The sequence below is a fragment of the Polypterus senegalus genome, chromosome 4 (genome assembly GCF_016835505.1).
Source record: "Polypterus senegalus isolate Bchr_013 chromosome 4, ASM1683550v1, whole genome shotgun sequence".
Taxonomy (NCBI): Eukaryota; Metazoa; Chordata; class Cladistia; order Polypteriformes; family Polypteridae; genus Polypterus; species Polypterus senegalus.
The window spans coordinates 215,997,387-216,009,620 of NC_053157.1; the positions used below are offsets into that span (position 1 = coordinate 215,997,387).

The 12,234-nt window shown below is 40.1% G+C and overlaps 1 protein-coding gene across 1 annotated transcript in view; it reads left to right on the forward strand.

The window, feature by feature from the left end:
- shtn2 (shootin 2) overlaps window positions 1-8,049 on the forward strand; it is a 101,476-nt gene extending 93,427 nt beyond the window's left edge. Inside the window, exons 16-17 of the mRNA XM_039751953.1 lie at window positions 5,801-5,969; window positions 7,743-8,049. Coding sequence (XP_039607887.1) covers window positions 5,801-5,969; window positions 7,743-7,873 — 300 coding nt within the window. The 3' untranslated portion in view covers window positions 7,874-8,049. The remainder of the gene's footprint in view (window positions 1-5,800; window positions 5,970-7,742) is intronic.
- The last annotated feature ends 4,185 nt before the right edge of the window (window positions 8,050-12,234 follow it).

Consider the following 12,234-nt stretch of genomic DNA (forward strand, 5'->3'; position numbering starts at 1 on the left):
TATTACTTTTTAGTTTGTTTATTGTACCGTTTTGAATTTTCATAGGTGACACTATTTTGTGGTTCTCTGTACTGCGGTTGCTAGGCATGCGACTTGCATTATGGGAGATTCCAGTATATGCTATTCAGTTAGTATTTGAAGAGTTGGAGAGTTCTCTAAAAGTGCTACCTTGCAATTAATTTGCATTTTGACTTTTGCTTTGAATTTTTGACTTTTTTTTTCCTGTTTTACCTTTAACAGCACTATCATTTCAGCTTTATGTTAATGACTTTTTTTTTGATACATTTCTCTTAAGTCATCTCTTCATCTAGTTTTTCAACTGACCTTTTCAGGATACTGAGCCAGAATAAATTGTAGGCATACTGTAAAACGGGAACAATCTAGTCCATAAAAGAAGTGGTTAGCTTTCCACAACATGGGAAATTAGACAAAACTGAGGACTGATATGGAAAAATCAGGAGTAGTCTTCCCTAGACTTTCACGTATACTCAGCTATGGGGATGGATATTTGACGGGTAAACTGTAAAACAATGATTATATTTTTTATATCATGTACGTTAAAGAACCATCAACAACAAATCAAATCTAATTAATAATATGTTGAACAAGTATTATAAAAATAAAGTTGAATAAATTGGACTCTTTAGCTGCATGAATAAACAATTTGCCATGATAATTTTATTTTGGTGAACAATTCAGGTAAAACACCACTTTGGGTAAAAGTTGCAAGAGACTTTAGTAATGTGTGTAATGTAATACTTGTACACAAAATTTCATTTACGTAATGCAAAAAACCATTTGAACATCAAACGGAAAATTGCGAGCATCTCAAAAAACGGTCGCTTTTTGAAAAAATGCAAAGCGACAAAAAATGCTTAGAATGTGGTGTTTTACCATAATATGTGAAATTATCAAATATTTAATATTTTCGGGGAAATGTTTCAGGTAAAGTACCACTTCCAGTTAACGGAAATAGCTCAAAAGTTAATAGAAATCTACTGTATGTTTTGTACCTAATACTTGTATGCAAAATTTGGTTGACCTAAGTGAAAGCATACTCAAGTTGTCATGTTTAGATACACACACACACACACACAGATATAATTCCAGAAATTGCATTTTTGGACTCATGGAGATTTCATCAAAATCTTAAAATCTAATTTTTGGACAATTCTAATACTTTCCCAATGCTTTATATATGAAAAAGTACTGCTGCAGCAAAGAAGGAGACCAGGGTTCAGGTCCAAGGACATCCTTGTATGGAGTTTGCATGTTCTCCCTCTATCTGCATGGGTTTCCTCCCACAGTCCAAACACATGCAGGTTAGGTGGACTAATTTGGCCCTAGTGTGTAGAGGGGCATAGGCGTGTGTGTGTTCACCCTGAAATGGACTGCCACCCTATCCAGGGTTTGTTCCTTGCGTTGCGTTGTATCTTAGTTTGGATAGGCTCCAGCAGACCCCCGCGACCCTGTTCAGGACTAAGCGGGTCTGACTCCGGATAATAGAGACTCAGTATGTTTCATCGTAGCAAGCAGGACACGTCTCTGCTTGAATGTTTAATGAGATTATAACAATCCACTTTTGACTAATGGAACTATCAGACAACCCAGCTGTGTTGGTTCAGAGAGTTCAAATTCGCTAGGAGTAGCCATGTTTAAATAATGTTCTCTGGGCTACAGAGGAACAGGAACTGTGCGTAGTGTATGCAGACCAAAATGTGTGTGGCTTATGAGGCAATATTTGCAAAAACGCTGACTCCTGTTGTGTCAACACAGTGTTTAATCCACATCAGAAAACTGGTAGTATATGAACACTGGAAAATGGATATCCTTAGTAATAATTTATTCACACTTCTTCGCATCTTTTCCATTGGTTTTACAATGTTTCTCATCTTCAAGTTTAATGTTGTCCAGCAGGGTTTAATAATAATAATTCATTATATTTATATAGCACTTTTCTCAGTACTCAAAGCGCTATCCACACAGGGAGGAACCGGGAAGCAAACCCACAATCTTCCACAGTCTCCTTATTGCAAAGCAGCAGCACTACCACTGCACCACCTGTGAGGACGCCAGGGTGGACTTTACTTCACACACTGTCACACACACTGTACTTCACAAAGCATGTGGTTATCCCAGGACATCACTGATTCTAAATGCTACTTTGGTATAAGAAGAATATCCTGGACACATGAAGACTAATACACTCTTTGATAGTAAGCCACTTACCAACCTACCACACGGTTCTTCTATTGGGTCATCCCCCTCAGCGAGCTCCTCTACACCAGGTGCCATGGATTTACTTCCTACTTCAATCACACTTGATATAAAGACAGAGCATAAACATTTGAAACTAAAGAGGTATTTAATAAAATAAAATAATAACAGTAAAAGAAAATCTAAAAAGACAGCCAAGTCTGGATATACATACTGTATATAAGGCCTGCTTATACTCAGGCATCGGCAGCAGCAGACCCAGTAATGCACAGAGGATGCACACCTCGCTCTGTTTATTGTACAAGCGTTCAGCAACACTGCACAATTGTGTATTCCTCTGGCTTTTCCTCCAAAGCTTCTTCTTTGCCTTTTCATATTAATCTCGCAGATACAGTGGAACCTCAGTTTGCGAGCATAATTCGTTCCGGAAACGTGCTCGCAGTCCAAAGCACTCGTATATCAAAGTGAATTTCCCCATAAGAAATAATGGAAACTCAGATGATTCGTTCCACAACCAAAAACTATTCATATAAAAATGATTAATACAAAATATAAAGTAAAAATACATAAAACAAATGAACCTGCACTTTACCTTTAAAAAGAATCATGGCTGGTGTGAGTGAGTTTCTAAACTCTTGTGGGATTCCACCCAACGGGACGACACTTGAGGAGCGTCCCAAAGCAATCGCAGTCTCCCAGCGCTGTAGCAGTTTGCCATAAAAGAGTATCCAAAAAGATCGCGGACATGCTATAAGCGCCTGCCGTCGATGGGTGATACAAGGAACATTATAAAGATCCCGCTACAATAAATAACCGCGCTGTTGCTGTTTTAAACTGAATAAAGCTGGTGTTGTTAAAGTACTGAGACTCAGCTTCGTGTTTTCGGGTGCAAGACGGGGACTCGCGCTTCACAGCACGCGTGCACACACACAAACACAGTCACAATGCTGTAGTAAACAGTATATACGCTCGTACGGATTTTGACTATATGAGTGAGGCATGCAGACTCAGACGGAGAATAGGAGACGATTGCCCTCAAGAGGGGGGAGAGGGAGAGGGAGAGAGAGAGAGACGTGTGTGCGAGCAAGAGAGATAAGGAGAGAGAGACACGCAAGAGAGAGAGAACTATCAGCTCAGTTGTGATCACATGACGCTCAGCAGACAAAGTGTATCCATACTACTTGTATTGGAAGACATCGCTCGTTTATCAAGTCAAAATTTATTAAAAAGTTTAGCTCGTCTTGTAAAACACTCATAAACCAAGTTACTCGCAAACCGAGGTTCCACTGTATTTCTATTTCTGCCTGCAAAAACTTTCTCACCCTGAATCTGTAGACATTTGGCTATTACTGTATGCTTTTAATGTCGGATTGTGTAGGTGTGCGTAACAACACTTCACGCAAATAGTAGTTCCTCCAATGAGCACATGGTTTCTTGTGTAACGCATGCACAGGCGATGTGTACACGGTTACAAAGTTCTGGAGGCACACAGTCGCCGCTGCGAGGGTCCACACGACAGGACTGTTAGTGAATTTTACATAATGTGCACCCTAGCAGACTGCTGCAGTGATAATGGATGCGTCAAGTTTAAAGAGGCGTCTAGAAAGCTTACTGAAGATCAGCAGCACTGTCAAAAGATGATGCTGCCCTGGGAGGCTTTTAAATTCAGTAGTCATCTTCATCACTGTCTCAAGATGATGGGATGATGAAGAGAGAGACAGACAGAGAGTCCAGGCTTGTGCCAGTCCTTTGAAACCTCATGGACCAACATGGCGTTGAGGTGCAGGGTGGTTCTCCTGATTCAGTGACCAATAATATTTAGCTAATACTCAGTCCTCCAGTCGGGCTTGCCCTCTGAAACTAGCCTGGTTAAGCTCCTGTCAGCATTTTCTCCAGTCTCTTCTCTTCAATGGATGCACAAATGCAGTTAGATTAACATAAAAGAAACGTCTGCTGGGTCATAAAATACTGCTAAAGAAAGGACGAGGTGGGTGATGACGATGCTAAATGAAAATAATCATGAAAATAGTGCTAAATAAAGAATTCACAGATGTGATTTGCCAACAAATTGCCTTCAGGAGTCATAAAGCAGTCCATCACAGTTGTCTGAGTAAAAATATGAACTTGAGGCAAATCACAGCCTGCCTTTTCAAAAAATGTCTGCAGCTCTAAAATTATGATTTTAACCACCCAGAACACCTTTGGGTGTACAAAGAAATTCTTTTAAATACCTCTTATCATCTTACAACCTCCATGAAGCTGAATTAACATGGTTCTAAAGACTGAGTCAGAATTCATCCTCCTAGTTGCTCTAAGTAAACCTCACTGCAGCCAACAGTGAAGAGCAGGGCTGGTGTCGCAGCCTCAGTTATTGTCACAGTTAAGTCATGTCCGGTGCTCCCACTTATCTTAAGCATCATAGCTTGAAAACAATGGGGAAAAAACGAAAAAAAAAAAAACCCCAAGAAAGCCTGAAAATCAATTACATAGAAAGTGTAGATAAACAGCTTCATTAAACCTTATTTAATGAAGGGAAAATTCGGGTTTGCTTTGGTGATGAATGCTATTATTAAACTAACTGTGTCAACCTTTATGCCTTTTGCAATTATTTCAAAACTCTGTTTGAGGCCAGAGAATGCTTTTGTTTTCATTAAATTTAAATTTGGTGCTCACGTTACTAAAATTCACCTTCCAAAAGGGTCTTCAGGAACAGTTTAGCTTCACAAAGGAAATCCATAGAGTGAGATTCTTTCTTTCACGTCTGACCAACATTCAACAAATCCTTAAGCAGGATAATCAGTCACCACTCTTCAGTGAAGACGCGTCTGTTCATGTATTAATTTCCTTCAATTAATATACTAACCGTACTCTTATAAAGATCAGTACCTTCACAGACTTTAAACAGCAATGGTCTGAAAACAGACTTCACCTGTTGCATTAAATATGGAAAAAAGACATGGCTCACCTCCACTTATGTCCAGTTTCGTGACAGTGCAAAACATGGAGTAATGACAAATCTTTGAGAGTTATTCAAAAAATGATATCAAATAAAGGATGACTTCCACATTGAATTAATTTAATTTAAGGGCATGACCTTGTTAGATTCCATGTCATTGAAACTCATGGCTTGACAGCGTAGCTTTTGGGGTTTTTAATAACCAACTGCAGAACACAAAGATGAAAATGAAAGTGTTGTGTTCAAGACAGCCATCAATTTTCCAAGTCCTGGGACAATACAATGTCTTTTGTCATTCATGGCAGCCCAGCTCTTAATTGCAGATGAACTGCAGGTACCAGGACAGCATAGCTGGTACCTAAACAGAGAAACTCTAATGAAGTGAGACCACTCCTCACGTCTAAAAGAGCCGGCGATGTTGAATTTTCAAGAGCCATTCCGGCCTGCCTTTTATTTACAGCGTGACTCTGAGCATGTCATTTAATTTGGTTTCATGCTCCATATCTTAAACCACTGGAAACAGTTTTGCTAATTCTGTTCACGTAACACAACTTGCAAAGCTGTTCACTGTGCAAATGCATTGTACTAAAAGAAAATTTGTGCTTTTGTTGCTCTGTCTTCCTGTAGGACTCCATGAAGAAGCAGAAAAAGAGGAAGTCTTTCTATAGATCCTCATACAAAATTCAAGAGGTGGAGTTGGCAGGCATTCTGCAGAGGAGGAGGCGAGCCATCGATGGCAAGCCGGTGGAAAAAGATGGAACACCAAGTGCAGGAGGACAAGACAGCAACAAATCAGGTGAGATCATGAAGAACGTGAAACGAGTGAAGAGCTGAGCAGCTCCAAGTTCATTGAGTGTGGACTCCTCTAGCTTCTAAAGATGTGGAGGGCTGCTAGCTGAACATGCAGCCTAATTGTATGCTGCTAGGAAGGGACAATGTGAGAGGAGCAAGTCAAGTCAAGTTTACGGGCACAATCCAAATCTTACTTATGGAGGTGGCTCTAAGGCTAAGGATCTGCACTGGCATCTGGAAGGTTGCTGGTTCAAGTCCCATTACTGCCTGAAGGGATCCTGCTGTGTTGGGCCATTGAGCAAGGCACTTAAGAAGCAAGTGCAATGTACAACGGCTGCGCTCTGTTATGCAAAAGACAATTTCCCTTTAAGGATAAATAAATTATATCAAATCAATGTAACTGCAGGTCTCCTCAGAACAGTTGAGTGTTTTGAACAAGCTGCTAGAGTTCATCAGAAAAACTAAGCATACAACATCATTTACTTAGACTTTCAAAAACCTCGATACAGTCCCATATCGAAGATCAATTTCAAAACTAAAAGTTTTGGGCATTAAATGGGATCTCACGCTGGCTAACCAGCAGGACACAAGGAGTATAGATAAGACGGGAATGCACCACGTGGAGTGTCTCAGGGGTCTGGCCTTGGGCCATTACTTCTCCTAATTCGTACTAACAACATACAGTAGATTCAGGTAATGCTGGGAAACACTGAAAATTTGAGGATGGTGCTGAAATTGAATGGAAAACTGACTCAGAGTCAGCAAAAATAGACTTCAGAATAGAGCAAACATTTGGAAAATTAAATGTAATGTAGAAATGTGTAAGATGCTACATGCAGGCAACAGAAACATGAATTATAAACACGAGATGAAAGCAACCACTGAGAAAGACTCACCACATTTTTATTGTCTAGGTAATGTGCAGAATTTCTAAAAAAGGCAAATAGAATCTTAGACTATACTATAAAAACTGTTGAATGGAAATTATATAGGAGCGTTACGCTCAGAATCTACTGTACAATGCTCTAGTGAGACCCCACCTGGATTCCTATGGGCAGGTCTGGTCAACACCCTACAAAAACAGTTCAAGCAGCTTGTGAAGCTATACAGAGGACTAAAGTGCATGTCCTACTCTTCAGTCTCTTAAGTCTTGCGCAGGGGAGGCTTTGTGATGATCTGACTCAGATCTTCAAAATTCTCAAAGACATTAATAAAGTGAATAGCAAATCACAAGGACAGCAGTGTACTTTAAGGAGAAGTGCACTTAGAAGCACTTCTTTATGCAAAGAGTTGTGGGACTATGGAACAAGACATGTAGTTGAAGCAGAAACCTTGATAACCATTGAGAAGAATCTGGAGGAGGCACTGGGACAGCTATCAGCTAAACAAATGGGCTTGATGGACTGAATGGTCTCCTATCGTTTGTCAGATGTTTTATGCTCTTATATTCTTACTGGTGTTAGCATTTTATTTTCAATGAATGAAACAATATCCTATTGAGAAGAAGGGATGAACAAAGCATGAGATCCCTTCAAATGGACTGCGCATATTTTATTACATTTGAGACCTCCATCAATGGCCAGAGGGTTCACCACACTGGCCATTGTTCACAACAGTCATAAAAAAGTCACATCTGGCAGATTAGCAGCCCAGATTACATCAGGTAGGGCATTCTGATCAATCAATTCGCTTTGCGCAGAGAACCCCTTGAACAAAAAAGTACAGTCGTTGATTCCCCTCTTGATGACATTTTCTTGCTGTTTTTTTATTTTTTTAGACAGCAATCCTGCACCATGGATTAAGGATAGCAGCAACACACCTGTTCTACGAAGAATGAAACAGATCAGGGAAAATCGAGATTCTCGGATTCGTGCATCACAGAACCTCCCATGGTGGGAATGGAAATGATTAGTTGTCAGCAAAAGACGATGGTGCGCAGTGTTCACTGGCAAAGAAGAACTTTCCATCGTTGTCTCATTGAAAAACATTGCATTTCTAGTTTACCACCAAACTGCATGATGTTAATGTGAACGTACTGTAAATGACAGAGCTTTAGCACCAAATAAAGTTGATTTATTATGAAATCGGGTCAATCAACTGAAGATGTAAAAAGTAGGCGCCATGGAGAGCATTGAGCAGACTGAATACACATCAGCTCAATACCATTAAATATGGACAAGTTTTTTTATAATATTAGATTATAAAAAAAATTCTCTCTGTATGCTTGTTTATTTTTTGGATACTCTTGATTTTCCTCCCTTATCCCAAAGACATGAGTTAGGCTAAACTGATCCTGTATGAGCAAGTGGATAGGAGTATGGCCTGCAATGGACTGATGCCACATCCAGGCTCCATGACTCATAACTGCATTAAGTAGATCTGAAAATGAAAGGATGGATAAAATTACATTCAATTTGTCGTTAGCCAGTAATAAGCATACAGAAGTGGGACATGGTCACCTCATAACTCCAGAAGACTAAAGTTGAGTTAATCAGGTTGAGAAATCAAATTGATGGATGGAAATGACACATAGAGTATTAAGATACATCTTTACTTGGAGGTTACCACTCACCAAAATAAAAATTAAATCACTATGGGATGGATATTTTTTTAGGCATAGCAGCCTAAAGCACAAATATGGTAAATGACTGGTGTGAGAGGCACAAATTAAAGTCGTCTAATTTAAAATCAGTCTCTCTTTTTTAAAATTTTCCCTCTCTATGATGGGACTGGCTATTCCGAAAGAACAGATCTAAGCACTACGCTGTAGGACAAAGTGGGCACTGCCCATTCCACTAGGACTTAGTGGCACACCAGACCTGTTGAGACAGCAGGTTTAGCAGACATCCAGCTTCACCTTTCCCCATTTACATTGCAAACTAAGTGGCTGAACTCTTTGTACCAGGACCAGTCTATATGTCGTCTCATAACAAATGTGTAGACTAAAGTTGAGCAGACATCTTTGCAGAGGCCTCTGCAGACTCTGTACAATAGACCCCCAAGATTAAAGAGCTATAATTCAATGAAGGACATCTCTGATGGACAAATGAGTTACCCCTAAATACTGCTATATCAAAATGTCCTTTCTTAGTGAAAATATATCTACATGAATATGTACTGTATATATTTATATACAATCACACTGGATAATTAGAATATAGTATGCACAGAAATTAGAATGTCTATGATGCACTTATTTTACTATGTGATATATTTTATATTAAAATCTCACCACCAGTATAGGTTAAACACTGAATTGCACTGAGCCTTAGATAGTTAAAACACTGACATGTAACCACTCCACCAATATAACCTGACTCCCTGAAAGCCGATGCCAAAGACTGGGTGTTTGAAAAGCATACCAAAGACAGCAAAATCACAGCAATTAGCACAATGAATATTGAATGGGCATAACCTAATAAAGTGGGCATGAAGGAAAGACAATTGCACAAAAGGGGGCAAAATGCCATTAGGTGTTGTCCACTAGCATAACAGCTGTGTCAAGGTATCTCATCTTCGTTAAACTATGTGTAAAAATGCCTGCGTGCACAGGAACAGCAGCTTTCTCCACAGACAGAGCAAGGCTTTTTATTATCTTTAATAAAAGTCTAAACTGAAACCAGAAGCTTTTGAGCTCTTCGTGATATACTGGCCTTGGATATTATTGGTTTGGGATTTTATTCTACAACAATAACACATCCAAACTTCAGCTTTTTCGCTAACAGGAAACAGTGTTTTTTAAAGATGAGTAATGAAGAGTATCAACTTTACATTATATATTTAGCTTCTGTAAAATATGAATACAAAGAACAGATTAGAAAGGAAAGGGTAACCTCAATGGATGGAAGCTGACGCAATACGCAATACGTTCACGATAGCTTATGGGTAGCCTGAATATACAGTGCAGTACTTTGTCATTAGTCTACTCAAAGCCAAGGTCAAATGAATATGGATACGGTGCTGCTGGATTGCAGCTTTTTTGAACATTGAGATTTCTTTGGGTAGAGGGATGTTGGCTTGTGCATCAGTACAGTTTCTGAGCACCCATCTTGTGCAAACTACACGGCACCCCAAGTCATCATACACTAGGACATGTGCAGATCCATAGCTGTAGTGTCATGGATTTTACATTTTATTTTTTGCCCACACAAACAAAATTAACTTAATTTTACAAGGACAGTTAACATCAAAGCATCTTCTTTTCCTGAATTGTACCAGTAATCAATCACAGTAACATCTGTGTTAACAAGCAGAAGCCCAGAAAATGGATAGCATGCCTCGGCTACTGTATATTTATTACCTTGTAACCTGCAAATGGATGGGCACTTGGGACAAGGAATTGCCAAACTGGTTTACTTGTGAAAGGAAGGTAAGCTGACATATTTAAACAGATGAAAGAGTTTGAGCATGGACATCCACCGTATTGACAGCCAGCTAATCAAATGTGGGTAACATCACATGCTCTGGAATCCAACGTGGAATGTTAAAATAAACACGGCTTGTCAAAGAGCTTAAAAGACAGAGCGACTTCCGGAGAGTAAAGGAGTGATGTCAGGATGGCCATTGTCGTGCACAAGGAGAAACCCAGGACCCACTGCACCAGCATAGGGTCTGACAATGGCTCCAAGGATTTCATCTTAATACCTAATGGCAGTCAAGGTGCCATTTTCTAGCCTGTAGACATCTGTGCATCCCTCCATGGACCATCACTGACCCACCACTAAACCAGTCATGCTGAACGATGTTACAGGCAGCATAACATTCTACACGGCTTCTCCAGACCCTTTCACGTCTGTCATATGTGCTCAGGGTGAACCTGCTCTCCTCTGTGAGCAGCACAGGGCACCAGTGGTGGACCTGCCAATTCTGGTATTCTATGGCAAATGCCAATCAAGCTCCACGGTGCCGGGCAGTGAGCACAGGGCCCACTAGAGGACGTTAAGCACTCAGGCCACCCTAATGAAGTCTGTTTCTGATTGTTTGGTCAGAGACATTCACACCAGTGGCCTTGTGGAGGTCATTTTGTAGGGCTCTGGCAGCGCCCATTCTGTTCCTCCTTGCCCAAAGGAGCAGATAGCGGTTGGTCCTGCTGATGGGTTAAGGACCTTCTACGGCCGTGTCCAGCTATCCTAAAGTAACTGCCTGTCTCCTGGAATCTCCTCGATGTCATTGAGACTGTGCTGGGAAACAGCAAACCTTCTGGCAAACGCACGTATTGATGTACCATCCTGGAGAAGTTGGACTACTTGTGCAACCTCTATAGGGTCCAGGTATGGTCTCATGTTACCAGTAGTGACATTGACCACAGCCAAATGCAAAACTAGTGAAAAAACAGTCAGAAAAGATGAGGAGGGAAAAATGTCAGTGGCCTTCACCATGTCAGTGTGGGCTTGTGTGTGCAATGTTGACGGTTCAAATACTTATGTTCCCACTGTATAGTGGATTGGATAATGACCGACAGAACCCTAATGTACTTCTGCCATACAGCCATTATGAAGAAAGCAAGGCGGCTGTATTTCTTTTTTGTGTTTGTATTGATCAAATATTCCACCACATACAGCTCCTGAAAAGACTTACACTGTCTCCGGTATATGTTCAACTTCACATAAATTAACTTTTCCAAGCTATGCCCTAATATACCATGCAACACATCAGTTTCACCCTTAAAGTCACTGGTACTCAACCTGTTGCTGGTTCACTATCCTCTGTGCTTTTTGACCCACAATACAGTAGCTGCTGTCCATGATCAACTCTCCCCTGAAGTTAACAGGAAACACTTTGCACTTCTGAAACTGACTGAGGCTTATTCAAGTAGACTTTATCATCCAATTCTCAATTTTATAAGTGTACTTTGTGGAATGACCCTATGGTCTCCATGACGAAACAGTTAACAGACTTATTTTCTTTTCTCATGTTTATTTTGTTAAATGCATAGCAATGTGAAAGGCAGCAACTTGCCAACATGCCTATGGAGACCACATCACCAAAGGTCATCATAGATAAAGAGCCTACAGTACACCTACAGTAAGTAACTTACCAAACACTGATTTTGGTGTCTCAATTTGGTAATGTATCACAAGGAATGAGTCTGTGTTAAGGGTAATTTGGGCACGATGAAACTCAGAGTGGACATCACAAGGCGAGGGCAACTCTGGTATTCCTATATTCCATTTAGTGATTTGAAGTAAAAGAAGAAAAATATGAACTCTGTATTAACTGAAATCAAAGTTCAACCTGATTTCAAATTTCAAGGCCATTTCATTTATGAT